A 15,814-nucleotide genomic window follows, 5' to 3' on the forward strand; every position below is an offset into this window, starting at 1 on the left:
CCACCTAGTATTGTGAGGGGGGTGGCGCACTAGGGGCCACCTCCCAAACTACCTCTATATGTGTAACTTGTAATAAATGCTTTTCACCACCACCACCACCGCCACGTAGCTTAAAGCACGATTGAGATGTCCACTGTTCGAAGAGGGCAGTTATGCGCCTTTCCTCTGGTTCAGGTGTCCACCGAGATGTGTGTGAGATATACAGCGCCTTTCCTTTCCTCAAAACCAATTTACAAATTTTACCCTCTGCTTGCCAAGCCCCCGCTCTTGGTTTCGCAGCTGTGGGAGACAGATATTGCGCACTTCCTTTCCTCAAAAAAAAAAAAAAAAAAAAAACCGAAGACACTTTGGAAATTCTAGTGTGTTGACGAAAGCGTTGTGGTCAACTCACAGCCGCTTCCCAAACCGATGGGCGCGGAATCACTGGGCCGCTTCGGAGCCGTGCGTCTCACTCACTCGACTGCAACAAGACGTCTGGCGAAGGAGCGGCGGTGCCACTGGCGACGCGCGCGCGCCGCTACTGTGTGACGTCACGGTTGCTATGCTCAGCTCCCCCCCCCCCCCCCTACTGGCGCGCCGGTTGCTAAGGAATGGAGGAGGTTGCGCTTTTGTCTCTCTTGAATTACGAGTCGGGTCATACAAAACTGGTAAAAAAAATGGCATTATTCTGGCACCCGATGTCCGGGGATGGGGGCGGTGGTAGGTTAGCACCAAAAAGGAACTAGTGCATAAATAATATTCGTAATTCCAGGTTTTGGCTGTCTTCTTTTACTTTTGCTGTTTTCCTCTATAGGAAAGCACTTAAACGAACGTTTTCTTCGATTAAAAATCAGTTGGTTGGTTGGTTGGCCTCGAGTAGAATGGCACATACCCACTACGGGGGAGTGGCCAAGACACAGGCGGTGAACTGTTGGAATGATTAGGAGCTTTAGAGGAAAAGGAGAATTAATAGGGTATAGGCTGACAGATTGGACGACGCAACGAAAGGGGTCCTGTTAGCTGGGAGATCGAATGCGAGTCAGCGCTTGTGTTGTCTTTCTTCGTTCGTCTCGTTTTCCTGCGCTCTTTTCACTATGAATCAATACCAACTCGCCCAAATCGCAGCCTTAGTTAACTGGTAAAAACAGTTTATTGTTTGCTGCGCTAGCGTTTTAACCAAACACAAGACTCTGTAGCACACAGGGAAACCAGTCGACCGCATTTGTAACATTTGCCGGAACCCTGCAAGCCTGCAACGCAAACGCTCCATACGTTTCTCACGCAACGCACGCTGCTAGCGCCACCCATCGAACAGACTTGCAACGACTGCGAAGACGTGAAAATAGCGTTGCTGGCTATTTAACCCAGGAAAACAAGGGACCTCGTTGGGTGCCTCCGCTGGCACGTTGGCAGCAGTTTAGTGAAAGTTGCATCTGGTGTGCTCGTGGTGCTGGCGTGCCGCGGCATTTTTTGACGCACATCTGCTAAACATCGCCAAGAGACAATGCCGACGGTAGGAGTGAAAGCAGCCCTGCTCTTCCAAGCCTTGGGACAGACATACAGTGAGTGCGATGTGCGCTCATTCTTGGTTACTCACGACGCCGGATATTGAAACTTGCGATTTGGCATCTTGCGTCATCCGTTCTCGTACAAGAGCTTCCGATTTGATGTTTTATGGCTTGATTTGCTGTGATGGAATCGCCTAGACACAGTTGTTCACACCCAGTGAGCAGCTGAGTTCACTCAACCGCGTGTCACTCATTCATTCAGCTGCTGAGGTGCTTTCCGATTTATCTGTCGCTGAGTCTTACTCTTCGAATATGCTATTGTCTGCAGCCGAGGAGGAGTTTGCGGACCTCTGTTTTGAGTATGGATTGGAGCTGGACGAAGTGGTACGTGACATTATGATTCATTTTTTATAGGAGCTGCTATATCCGGTTTCGAATTGTACAATGAACTTTGCATTCTTTCTCAGTGCGTCCTCTCTTTCTGCAGTTGAAATTTTCTCCTTGAAAGAAAGTTAGCTGAACAAGGTTTTGTTTAAAGTTGAAATTGTCTCCTTGAAAGAAAGTTAGCTGAACAAGGTTTTGTTTAATGCCTGCAAATACGGTGTATGGTGCACATCCAAAGAGTTAACATTTAGCACGTATATTCTGCCGGCTTTTTGTCCTTTTGTTTGACAGACCAGTGAAAAGCAGATGCTTTCCAAAGAGCAGGGTAGTTCGAAGGCGGAAGGCGCATCGGAAGAAATTATTTTTCGTGTTGACATCCCTGCAAATAGGTGAGACATATAATCTTGCTGTGGCATTTCCTTGACAATTTTCACTAAATACCCATTTTCCATGTAGGTATGACCTGTTGTGCCTCGAAGGACTTGTTAGGGCACTTCTCATCTTCAAAGGAAAGTAAGTACAGACCTTTTTTGTGGCTGCTGGCAAGAAAAAAAAAACGACTTTTGTATGCTTCCTTGTGATCATTAGCAGGTTGGCCGGGGCTGTCTGTTTCTCAAAAAGTGAACAACATTTGCAGGATTGAACCTCCCCGGTATCGAGCACTGCAACCGGCTGCAGACGCACTGCATCAGATGTGCGTTAAACCCAGCACGGCGAAAGTACGGCCCTACGTTGTGGCTGCCATCTTGCGTGATGTGACTTTCACTCAGGACCGGTACAACAGCTTCATCGACCTCCAAGACAAGCTGCATCAAAACATCGGCAGGTACAGTCACTATCATACAATGCTTCTAAAGCTTGTGGCGGTGGCTCTTGCCTGCCTTGTCATGGTCCTTAATTTAACTTATCTCGCAGATGGGGCTGACTGCTGTTTCAGCAGGAAATTTATTTTAATATGTAAGCTGTAACTGAACGCTGCATGCTGTATAGCATTTGGCTGTGGCTATAGTTGTGTTGCCCCTACATTAATTGCTATTTAATTGCATTTTACTGACAGAATGTGGGGCATTATGGCTAAAAACATAGCAGACCTGCCTGACTAGCTCTATGAGCCAAAACCGGAACTACCAGAACTTTGATGTGGAGAGTGCATATGGAGACCAGTGATAAATGTTTTTATGTAAACGGTGTTGTGTGCAGAAGAGACCACTATGGAAACGCAGTGGGGCAGTGCTACTCTTTTGCCACTGTTTAGCTAGCAACGTTCAGACAGTTGAACAGTCATTTTTTCTTTCTCCTGGCTTTATACTGTCACTCACATGAGCATACCAGCCTGCACTGACCTCTCGCCAGTGTGCAGACTCGTAGCTTCTGTCTTTAAAAAAACACTGTTAGTTGTTCAAAAAACTCCTTTACCGTTACGGACACACCCCGGATGTCAGACAATTTTGAGGTAAAGGGCAAATGATGGGTGCATTTTTACTACTGGTCAAAAAATTGTCATCGGTTGCCATTGCAATTTTTTCCATCTCACTTTCCTTCTTGCAGGAGACGCGCGATCGTATCCATAGGAACCCACGACTTGGACACAGTACAGGGTCCTTTTGTGTATGATGCTCGAGACCCCAAAGAGATTCGCTTTGTGCCTCTGAATGACACCGTTGAGCGCTCAGCTGAAGAATTGATGGACCTCTATGCAGTATGCTTTCTTCAACTTCTTTTTTTTTTTTCTGGCTCTTCAGTTTTGTTGTTTTTGTCCAGCTTTTCTTTGAAATACACTCTGGTGGTCACAAAGTTTTATCGGCTTACACAGTGACTAGGTGCGTGTTATGTTAGACATGATGCTCAAAGCATGAAAAATGAGATATTAGTTCCACCTACAAGGATTATTCATCGAGTTTCAACTCTTTGTCTAACATTTAATACTAAAAGATGCAGTTAAAAATTGATGTTTGGGATGTTGATATTAGCAGAAGTGCTTTAGTTTTTGATATGGTCCCCACTAACAGTGACATGCTGCTGCTGCCTGTTAAGTAATCATTGTGTGCAGTTACAGTAGAATGAAGACAGTTGTAGGTGACGAACCGTGTACTTCACCTTACAGCCAGGACGCTGTGCCATTAGTCTTTTGGCAGTTTCCCAATGTGAGGGAACGTCAGAGCCGTAAGCAATGATTGGCCATTCATTAAATGTAGCGTGTCACTGGTGGTACATTCTCCCATGACAGCGTGCAGAGACTGGGGCTGCTGTGGGAGAAGTGCACCACTGCCCGTGTGGTCCACATATCAAAAAGTAACATGCAGCTGGGAAATAGAACATTCCAAATATATGTATCCGAATGGAAAGCCCCTCATAAGTTAGGTATGGGAAAGATGTTTCCCAACTAAAAGAACCACTAAAGTATTGCCGCAAGGCATTTCAACCTGAGTTCCAGTCCCTGAGTGCACAATTTCACACTTTCTTCTGTGGTTTCTAAGTACCGTAGTACTGTGATTCTTTTTCCTCACCTCTGAGGACATTCGTATTGTTGTTTGGTTGTCGCTTCATTGAAGATTAATTTGCTTCCCTCTCATGACTGATTGGATGTTTGCCCTGTGCAGAAGGACAGCCACCTGCGACATTACCTGCACATCATAAAGGACAAGCCAGTGTATCCAGTCATTGAAGATGCCAATGGCACTGTTCTGTCACTTCCTCCCATCATCAATGGTGAGACTTGCACCTTGTTCTTGCAGGCTATGGATTGTCTTAGGGAGCGGCTGTCTTGAAACTGAGGTTTTTATGGGTTGTTGAGACTTTTAAATCATCTGTCATTGAGAGCTTCAGTGAAGTGTTAGCTGCTTGCCAAAGTTGGGGGAGATAGACTCTCTTCAGAATGAACATGATATGGCCTTGTAAGCCTGTTCAGTGAATGAGAAATTCATCTTAACAGAAATGGCGAGGGTATTAGGTTGTGTGATACCCCTGCCAGACAGGAAATTTAGTGCCACTTTAGTGCCGCCTTTAGTGTTATTCACGCAGTGCTACACGAAGAACTGTAGTGACATCGCTGCAAATGCTCTTGGCTTGAAATGATCTCAGTGAGCTCACCTGGCGCCACTTATCGTGAACGCACTTATCACTGCCCATTTGGCAAAATTTAGTTGCAATGCCAGCATAGGAAAGTAATTCAGAGCTGTGGCAGTGTTGTCTAGCCTGAACAAATGTTTGCTTGCCGTCTGTGGGCACATCTGCAGCACAGTGTCCTTTCAGTGCTGCACTTAATCTGCTTAATCCCTTGTAGAGCCAGACTGTCTCTTCTCAAGCGAGAAACTTTAAGAGGGCTTAGTAGGGCTGGTTGGTGCATGTTACTTACCTTTGAACAGTTATTAAGTTACTTACCTTCTCCTTTCAAGAAAGAGCTGTCACCATTTCATTAAAAGACTGCGGTCTTATCTCCTCCGCTTCTCTGACTTACACATGGGGGCCACCGTATTATTACAGCTGCACTTCCACTTCGGAGATTGCAAGCCAGCCAAGGACTTGTGCTACACTAGGCTGGCAGGCTTGCAAAATGAATGCTAAAGTGCAGCAGGTGTGCTGCACTGGCAAAATGAATACGAAAGTGCTGCTCTCCTTGAACTGGTGCAGGAAGCGCAGCCAAATTGGAGAGACCATTTGCCTTGCAAAAACGGTGGCAACTAGCAGTCCTTTTATTGACTGTCAGTCCTTTGTCACATAGGACGACATCCTTCAATTGCTTGCTTCAGCTCACAACCCTCATCTTCCTAATAGAAGGCGTTCTTGCTCTTAAAGGGTCCTTCACTCGTTTTTTGCATCTCGGATAAATGCATATCATTTAGATTCTGATGCATAAGCCATCTCGGCAAAAGATTTAAGAGCCATGAGCGCATGGAAGACAGCAAACCAAAACCCACCCTGTCTTCCTCTCAACACAGAGGAAAAGCTTGGTAATTTGAACTTCAAGGGACTGCTAAAAATTTTTGAATTATCCGAAAGTTTGAATTGTCGAATGGCCTGTCTATTCTCGGAGACAACGCTGTCTGTTCGTCGTCGTGCTTGTCGTTGCGCGCACGTCAGAGGTGTGCAAATGGCTGTGCAGCATGGAACTCTGGTTTTGGGTGGTGCTGTTTCGACCATCTCTTGCTGCACCGGTCATAGCTGGATGTGGTGTCCTTTCAGGAGTCTTTTTGAAATAACCAGTACGAGACCCGTAGCGTCTGAATTAGTGAGCATCCGACACCATACATGGGCGTTGGCGGGGCCGGCAGTTCAAATTATCCGGATATTTGAACTGACAAGGATCGAATTAACAACTTTTATTGCAATCTATTTCTATGCCTAATCTCGCTTTCCTGTTTTGCTTGGGAAAAACAGGTGCACCTGCTGCTTAAAAGCTGACGATGCATTTTATTGATGTGTTGTCGAGATTAACAAGTGACGTGCTTTCTTTGGCATCCATTGCCCTACCTACCTACCCACTGTTTAATGGTGCACTTGTTTTTAGTATTCAACTTTGTAAAGTAGTAGACTTAGCTTAACTTTAAGAGTAGTTCACTGTATGATGTGTAGCCGTTGCAATGGCTCAGTGGTAATGGCGCTTGGCTGGTGGCCCGAAAGACGTGGGTTTGATCCCTGCCGCGGCGGTTACATTTCTGTGAAGGCGAAATGCTAGAGGCCCATGTACTGTGTGATGTCAATGCACGTTAAAGAACCCCAGGTGGTCAAAATTTCCAGAGCCCTCCACTACGGCGTCCCTTATAGCCTGAGTCGCTTTGGGACGTTAAGCCCCTATAAACTATAGACTGTAGGATGTCATAGTCTTTGCATCTTCTTAATTGTCTGCATTAATTGTATGGCTGAAATGGACATTAACGCTTCTGAAATAAAAGTTGTTCAGTCAGGACAATTTGCCTGCAGTAAGGTACAGCTTGGAAAAAAAAAAAGCTGTTGGTAACGACAGCCTATAGTGCACTTGATGTTGTATTACTCCTCTAACCAATCATAGCAGTAGACAGATTTAATGTTTCTCTTTATTGCACTACTGAAGGGCATCGAAATCCTTGTCCTTATAATTGCATCTTGTGATTAACTTTTTGTTTAGGTGATGAGGACAGTTTAACGATGGTTCATTTCCTCATAGCAGAGGAGCAGTGTGTAGTGTATATTGAATGCGGGTGGAACATCATTGCAAAGTTAAGTTGTATCCGATTTATAGCATGAGTCTGAAATAATCTAATTTGAGAAAAGAGTGAGGCAGACACTAGCCACTTTTGACTGATTGATCGTTAGGATTGTCAGTGTAATTATGAGATGGATTTGGGATGCCCCGTAAAGTGACAGGTAGCTTGCCAAACATGACACAACCTCTACTTGCAGGGAACCACTCAAAGATTACTCTCTCAACACGGAATGTGCTCATTGAGGTGACAGCTACTGACCTGCACAAGTCCAAGGTTGTTTTGGACACCATGGTCACCATGTTCAGCGAGTACTGCAAGGAGCCTTTCATGTGAGCACTGCCTTCTGATTCACCGATTGTACTGTTAGTTCGAGCTGAAATGAGTGCCTCAACACAATAGTTGTATGCTTCCTTGTGCAAAGTTTTGCTTTAAGGCCTTCATATTGTTAAATGGAAATCCTGGCCTTGAATGGGACTATGCAAAGGTGTGTAATATCGGCTGCCATGTTTAATACCTTCTGCAACTTCAAAACTGAGAAGTTGTGTGTCCACATTCATCAAGACGCACACTGTTGTTACCATAATGCAGCTTTTGTTGTTCCGATATTTTTCATGCATTGTCTGCCATTAAGCAAGGATAATTTTATTGATGAGGCAGGAGCGTTTTGTTGGCTATTTCCTGAAAGTGCAGTGCTCGCACCTTTAGTTCTTTTGTGTGCATTTAATTTTATGCACATTTTGTATCTGGTTACTTATCTGAAATGCACAGCAAAAGCTAGTACCTGCCTAAAGAGTTGCTTCATTTTAAGAGTTGTCAAATCCCTGGCTCAGTGGCCATTGAACATAGTACATTTTGTGTCCGTATACGCTGACACAATCTCTCAAAATGAATTGCATGTGTTTCTGACTTTTCCTTTCCAAAGTCCTTCACAACTTCAGTGCACATATAGTAGCAGGTTTGTTTGCCTACTTTTCAGCTATAGGAATTCATTAGGCATTACAAATGTCAAGTGATTGTATATTCTGCTGCGTGTAACTGCATGTGATGCTTGACATGGCTTTTTTTAGCATCTTCTGACACTCTGTACCTCGTATGTTTTCCAGTGCAGAGAAAGTTCAAGTCATCATGCCTGATGGAACAGCAACATTATATCCTGTGAGTTCTGGCTAAGCACACCGCTTTCTGTAAGGTTTGATCACGAGATGTTCAGCTGCATATGTCTTATCTTTGACTTTGTTTGCCCAAAGTGTAATTGCTTGATGAGTCGTTTATGCAGCGGAATCAACAATATCACCAGCATTCTTCTTCCACTGTACTCTGAAGTTAGAACAAATTCTTTTATAGAAGTTTATAGAAGTTTCTTTCTCACAGACAGTAAACCTGGGCGCTTATTATTTTGCATAGCAGCTTGCTAGCTATCGCTGGTGCAGAAGAACTTGTTCCCGCTAGCTTAGAAACTGAAGACCTTTCATAACTTCGCATTTCTTACTATGGCCATGCTACCACATTCGCTTTATGCAGGAGCTGAAGTATTGGGAATTGGACGTCCATGCCAAGGACATAAATGAGCTTCTAGGACTAAGGTGAGTTTATTGCTTAGTCATTTTGCCGCCTCCTTATCTTTTCACAGTCCTGGACGGTAAGTGTGTTTCCTAACAGAGCTGGCTTTGGATAAGTGAAGCCGCTAGTTGGTTGTTTTTGCCGCTCCATTTTCGCAGTTAGATATGGCCTGTTAGTCACCTTGTGGGATTCAGTTTTTGATACCATGTACTATGCAGTAGAAAGTGTAGTCACAAGTACTATACTTGCTTACAAAACTATGTTTTGCAGTCTGTTATTGATTAGTTATGTGTCACAGTATTCTTGTTTTGCGGGTGGTTATTGATGGCACCCCTGATATTCCCACTATTATTACAGAAAACAGGCACAGGGCCTAGACAGGTGCACAGAGATCTTCCCTTGAAATTTTAAATTGTTGATGAATTGATGTCTCTTTGCAACAAAGATTGCTTCTGGAAACTCTTCTTCAAACATTTCAAGAACCAGTGCTATGTATCAGTTCTAATGCTGAACCTCAACACCGAAAGCGTTATTTTACCTTTTCTGATGTGCAGTGGCTGCATGGGCTTGAGGTACCTGGCGTAATGCCCTCACTTTTAGCTTTGTATAGTAGTAGAATCTTGAAATGAACCTTGCAGGGCTACCAAAATTAGTACTTATTTACGTCACCCAAAATTTCTGCTAAAAAAAAATACTAACAAAATTCAAATGTTGGAAAATTGTGGAACACTGCACATGAATACATTTGCAATTGATGCGATTTATTTATAGCCTCGCAGCGCAGACTGACTATCACAGCATCGGGAATGTGAGCGCAAGTGCTTGTGGGTGCAGTTGTGGCTGCCACGTGTGTATCATCCATAGTTATGCGCGAGAGTGTTTGGAACGCCTGAAATTTTGCATATAGTTTACACTGCTCTTCTGTGGGGGAATTTTAAGAACATTATCTGCCATTTTAGTATCATCGAAATACCACTGCGTGTAGACTTTGAATGCATGCTTTTAGAAAAGTCCCCTCTGAGATTCAGTTTGCTTGGTCTCGCACAGCAAAAGTGAACAAGAGCTGTGTGGCCTTTTGGGGCGAATGAGCCTGCAGTCGAAGGTTGCAGAAGGCGATCGGCTGCATGTGGAGGTGCCCCCGACACGCCACGACGTGCTCCATGCGGCTGATGTGTATGAGGATGTGGCTGTTTCGTACGGCTACGACAACCTGCCCCGAGAGATGCCACCCACCAGCACCACTGGGCGGCAGCTGCCCATCAACAAGCTCACCGAGCAGCTGCGCTTCGAGATGGCGCACGCGGGGTTCACCGAAGCTCTGACATTTGCCCTGGTGAGAGAGCTCTTTGTTTCGCTCAGTGGGGTTTACTGGTGTGTGTATTAGAGATGGCTGGTTGCGACCGTAACTGCAGGGAAATTGCTGAAAGATAATTTACTGCAACATTAGCTGCTGCAGCCAGAACACCCCTCCCGCTCCCTCCCCTTTTTTTTTTTAGATCTCTCATAGTGGTCATCCACTTCAAATTATCTCATTATTCAGAGACTGCCAAACTTGCCAAAATTTCCATTACTTTGATGCCATTTGTGTGCACGAAATGGTGTAACCAAGCATCTCTAAATGTGCTGTGTTCTGTCGCAGCTTTGTTGGCTCACGTGGGCTCTGTATCATGTTAATTGCACAGGTGTAGTATCATAGTGGTATCACAATTCAGTGGTGACAATTCTAATCGCTACCACATGTATCAGTATGGCAGCTAGTAAGTAAATTGGCACCTCTTGATGACTGCTATGGATTTATGCACTTGCGTAAATTACATTACAGGAAAAGAGCTGATAACTTAGTCCATTTGAGCAATTGGATAGGAAAGACGGGATATGCTTAATGTGGTCATTGCAATGGAACGCACGAATATGGAAAGGAAGGATGGAAATGCTGTCTTCTGTTGTCTTCAACCTGTTTACATGCAGTTGTTGCGCTTAAGTTATTTCGCCAAGTTTGTCGACTGCAATAGCAAAGTAATAGAATGAGCAAACTAACAGAAATTTGCACATTGGCTTCATGCTTGTGAGAATACAAGTGCATGCGAACCTTAGTTCTGTTTATATATACAAGAATAATCTGTGTTACCAATTCACTCATTCTAAAAATAGTATTTCAGCCATTAAAATTTGGGAGTTTGTGTAGCACTGCTGTGTCGTGCTCTTGTACACCAGATTGTGCTCGTCAAACTCCCGTTACTTCCATTTTAGTAGTCAGTCTTTGTTTATTTGCTGTATGAAATGTGCAAAACTATTTTTCAGTGCTCGGAGCAAGACATAGCTGAAAAGATCCGCAAGCCCGACGGCTGCAAAATCGCTGTGCATGTTTCCAATCCAAAGACGCTTGAGTTTCAGGTTCGTACATGTTGAGTCTGTTCTTGCTACTTCTTACCCTCTTTCTTTGTGAGCCCGCAATACAACATAGAAAGACCGCCTCCTTTCTATATGATCTTAATATACCCTCCCTGTCTCTCACTTTCTTTGTAAGGCTTTTTTTTCAGTACTGCATCAGTCAAGCTTTTAGTCTCACTTCGAAGTGGCGCAGGGATAGTAATTGATGCAGAGGGAAAAAGGAGTAGCGATGATTATAGAGAATGTTTTACTCTTCCGCCTTCACATTTCTTTTGTGTGTGATATGCACTTCCTGCATGTGCTTGTGTACATGCATTGTTTTGACACCTCTTGATTGCTGTGATGTAGTGCCATTGGCACATTACCCAAATAGGTTCCCTATCGCTGATACGGTATGTTTCACTCAGAGCACCAGGAACAGGAAAGTTTCATGAAAGAAATCCTACATGTTTTCCTCACATACCATATACAGTGGTGGACAGGTAAAACAAAATATTTTGATATATTAGCTGAAATTCATAATCTGAATTGGCAGATTTCGTCAAACAGATGACCAAAAGGATTCGGTCGGTTGAGCTACTGCTTGCACTGTGTTTTCAATGTGGTGCTGTCTTTCTTCAATGCAGGTAGCGCGAACTACATTGTTGCCAGGACTGTTGAAAACATTAAATGCCAACAAGAAGATGCCACTTCCACTCAAGTTGTTTGAAATCTCGGATGTTGTGTTCAAGGATGACAGTGATGGTATGATTCCACTGCTTGTAGTGGCATAACTTTGGTGGTACTATGCCTTGGTTCAGTGGCATTATGACATTTGTGGTTGTCAGTGTGCCGGAGGTGCATGCAAATATGCTAACACAGCAGCAGCTGGCTAGTCCAGGAGTGCTACTTATTCACTGCTGTTGCAAGGATGGACGCTGAGGCTACCTGACCTTTTTAAAGTTCTTACCTTTAGCCATTCCTAAATCTCTTTTTCCCTGTTATTAGTAGGTAGGTAAACTTTTAGGCCCTTTACACCACTGATCACTTTTCACATTTTTATTAAATCGCGCAGAAATTATTTCCTATACCTTGTGCTTGGCGCATGATGGCCTTAGTTGCCTATGTGCCATTAAACACAACACAACACAACATATTCACTGCTGTTGAAACATTAGCGTTCTCAGAAATTGAAGTGACATGGAAAAAAAAAGTTAAAGCTGTTCAAAAGAACTGCAGAAGGCCATTAGTATTACCGGCCCCGTTATTATAATGATGCTGAGACATAAGCTTTATTGGAGCATTGTAAATATTCATGAAATGTTTGTTATGAATGTTCTATGTGTATGCTCACTGGTGCACTGAACTCCTAAGCAGCACTGTTTGTGATAGAGGCATCCGTGAAGAGAAGTGGGACTGTGGGTTAACTGCAAGCTTCTCTTCACCATTTCCTTCTGAAATGTTCCTTTTGTCAGAGATTGGAGCCGTGAACCAACGCCACCTGTGTGCCCTGTACTGTGGCAAGACAACAGGCTTTGAGATTGTGCATGGCCTGCTTGACCGCACCATGCAGCTGCTGAGTGTCTCCTTCGGCGATGGGCCTGAACAGTACCACTTGCGACCCATTGAAGGTGAGGCCTGTTTCACATTCCTGACCCATGCGAAAGCTTGCCTGCAGTCCACACCTCTTCTACTCCTGGGTATCTGGTGTCAGATGGTGAAGGGCTGATAGGCTGTTTAAAAGTACCACCTTTCTGTGTGGAGTAGCTTGTAGGTATCGTTGCTCTTTCTACGGACATGCAACCAATTAGTGGCTGGACTTGTTAGAAAAATGTAAAGAGAAAGCAAAGTTGAAGAAAGAAGTTAAACTCTTGCCTAGGTCAAATAAGTGAAACTGATAGTTTTGGTTTGGCTCTTCTTTAACCCTAAACGTTGTTGTTGATTAGGAGGTAGTTAGTCATTAACATTTACCCGAGCTCAGCCTAGTGGCTGCAAATTAAAGCTTTCTTAGAAACTTCGCATTTGAAAAAAAAATTCCCTTCCTTGATTGAAACATACTTCACCTTGGTGGATTGCTTTAAGCACTTTCTAAAACAGTGTTATCTACTGTTACTTGAGCTCACTGAATACAGACAATACAATGAGCCAAACAATTATATTATCAAAGAAGTGCTGACATTTAAGAAAAAAACCTGTTGCCTTGCTGCTGTTCTTCAGGGAAATATGAAACGCAGTGCTAAAATGCTGATGCTTGACTTCATCCTTGCACTAGTAATTTGTTGTGAATGGTTGTTGTGACAGTACAGCACTCATGAATATATTGCTCACTTTGGGAAACTGTGCCTTCAAGGACCCCTGACCAGGGTTTGGACACTTGAAATAAGCAAGCACAGTGCATAGATTGGGCATCAGTGATAGTCTGTGCAGATACTATAGCGGTGCAGGCCCTGAAAAGCGCTGAAAATTCTAATCAAAGTTCTTAATGTTTATGTTCGACAAAACCAATTTCCTCATCCTTTATGCTGTCATCAGAGCATGTGCCATGACATCTCAAAGGGCATTCCGTTGGTTCGTCATTCTGACCAACTGGTGAAGAGTGGGTGTAGCCGACGCATTGACCTGGTGCATACAAGGTGCATAACTTTGGATGTTCCAAACACACTCCCGTACTAATACAGATTGTGTGAATGCACGAGCAGCGATCGCACCCTCGAGCACTAAGCACTGCCCATATGTGGCTGACGCCGGTTGTGCAGTATGCACTGCGAGTACGAAGTTGTGACCACACAACCATAAATTAATAGCATCAGCCATAAACAGATCTGCATGAAAACATTTCCCAACTCTACTGTCTGTTAATGAGCGTTTTCAAAAAATGCTTATGGCCACGTGTTTCGGAGACAATGCTTCACTACCATGAGAGTATAACATGTTTTCTTCCAGGAGGTGGTCGAGGCTCTTTAAGGAGTGAAATCTGAATATGAGTGACATCAGTCCTTGTAGATATGTGTGCATCAGTGAAATAATTGGAATTATAATTGGAATTTGATTAAGTTAGCTGGACTGAAACTATGGTCTGTTATGTTGTCTTGATGATATCTATGAAAGCGAGCCTGAAAATTGTAAGCCAGCATATACATTTAGCGCTATAACTTGATTTGATTTAACTTTTGAGATTCTAAGAGACCGTAATCTATGCAGCTACAGCTTCTATTTTGAGCAGACCTAACATTCCTTTTATGCTTTTTGTAATGTCTTTATGCAGTGTGAACTTCTGCTTCCATTACACCCGAACTGCTGCAAGGTGTTAATTTTCCGATCCAAAATTTTTGTTACCCGAAATCTGAATTTCTTGAAATCTCACTGCATTTGGCATCTTTTATTTATTTTATTTTTTAAAGAACTGCATTCACAACATTGGCTTTTTACATTTGATCATTTTTTCATGGAACAGCAAAGTGGTAGGTAATTGCAGTGGTTAAACATTCTGGAACTGTGACTTTCAATAGCTCTCTGGCCTCTCAGAATGCCACTCTGACCATAACAAGCAGTACCAGTTACTGGAGCAAGCTTGTACTTGTAGCTTTCTGAGTGCTTGTTCATGCGAGCAGTGATATATTTTTGTGAAACGCTGATCCCGCTTTTCAGATACCACCTTCTTCCCAGGCCGATGCGCCGAAGTTGTGGTGCAGGGCAAGGCCTTGGGCACCATCGGTGTGCTGCACCCCGAAGTGATAGCAGCCTTCGATCTCTCTCTTCCATGTTCGGTTCTAGAAATCAACATTGAACCATTTGTCTAGCCGCTCTTCACAAGTGATCACAGACTCTTGCTTGGTGGATAGCAGTTTCATCCGGCAATACAAATCCTCTTTTATGCGCATGTGAAGGACTATTTTTGGGCCGCACATATTGTGATTTGGTAAAGCATTCAACCACTTTTGAGCCATTCTTGGAAACGCACTGCCTCAGCAAGAAAGGTCACTTTTCTACTTGTTACAGTGACATTAATTCATTTCTGGCTTAACTGCTGCGCTTTGATGTGGTAATGTCCAAGAAATACTTGTTTATAAGAATTTATTGCGAATTAAAGGAACCTTTCTCGACGGGACTGTCTTGAGACGGCTTTACATTATTGGCGGAAGGTGTGCCCTGTACATGCACCGGCTCCCTTCACATTCCGTGTGTTGATTATAGACACCTGGGGCCATTGTGGACTTTGTTTTCAATGGCTGTGTGCCCTTGTTCTGCTGCGTAATACATTATCCTGTCCAATCAGTGCTTGGTTTTATTGAAGTCTTATGAGTTATCACCTCCGAAAATGCCTTATGTAGCAATAACTTGCTACCAATGCTTTTGGAAACACCCATGCCACATGTCTATATGTCAGATGTTCTGTGGCAGTTTCCTAGAGGTTAGCTTTGCACTTCACACATCCATGATAGAAAAATAACACTGATAGACGCAGCAACCTTGAATACTAAGTACTAACCCAGTTATTCTCACATTGTTGCACCATGCAGGTTTGTCATTTTACTTTCCTGGAATAAACAGGAAGTCTACAGGACTGTATCAGTGTTAGTAGATTGACAACAATTACCTCAGAACTCACTATAAAACTTTCTGCAGGTCAAGGCGTTTACTCTGGCAAGATTACTGAAAGTGAGACTAATTAAAGAGTCAAGCGCATCAGCAGTGATTGGGTTATACAAACACTTCAGCTGTTTTCAAATTGCCGCTGCTCAGTGGTTATGGCGCTCGGCTGTTGACCCAAAAGTTGCGGGTTCGATCCCGGCCATGGCAGTTGCGTATCGATGGAGGTGAAATGCTAGA

General features: G+C 43.6%; 1 protein-coding gene across 1 annotated transcript; it reads left to right on the forward strand.

The window, feature by feature from the left end:
* The first annotated feature begins 1,331 nt into the window (after nucleotides 1-1,331).
* On the forward strand, nucleotides 1,332-15,092 carry beta-PheRS (phenylalanine--tRNA ligase beta subunit). The gene is made up of 15 exons (XM_089574678.1): nucleotides 1,332-1,541; nucleotides 1,816-1,871; nucleotides 2,163-2,260; nucleotides 2,328-2,384; nucleotides 2,509-2,697; nucleotides 3,420-3,570; nucleotides 4,472-4,580; nucleotides 7,251-7,383; nucleotides 8,158-8,209; nucleotides 8,576-8,637; nucleotides 9,662-9,947; nucleotides 10,916-11,008; nucleotides 11,632-11,749; nucleotides 12,460-12,615; nucleotides 14,633-15,092. The coding sequence occupies exons 1-15, from the start codon at nucleotides 1,484-1,486 to the stop codon at nucleotides 14,782-14,784; spliced, it is 1,770 nt and encodes a 589-aa protein (XP_089430804.1). The 5' UTR covers nucleotides 1,332-1,483; the 3' UTR covers nucleotides 14,785-15,092.
* The last annotated feature ends 722 nt before the right edge of the window (nucleotides 15,093-15,814 follow it).

The sequence above is a fragment of the Amblyomma mixtum genome, chromosome 2, assembly GCF_055824585.1.
Source record: "Amblyomma mixtum isolate Tamu chromosome 2, ASM5582458v1, whole genome shotgun sequence".
In the NCBI taxonomy this organism is placed as follows: domain Eukaryota; kingdom Metazoa; phylum Arthropoda; class Arachnida; order Ixodida; family Ixodidae; genus Amblyomma; species Amblyomma mixtum.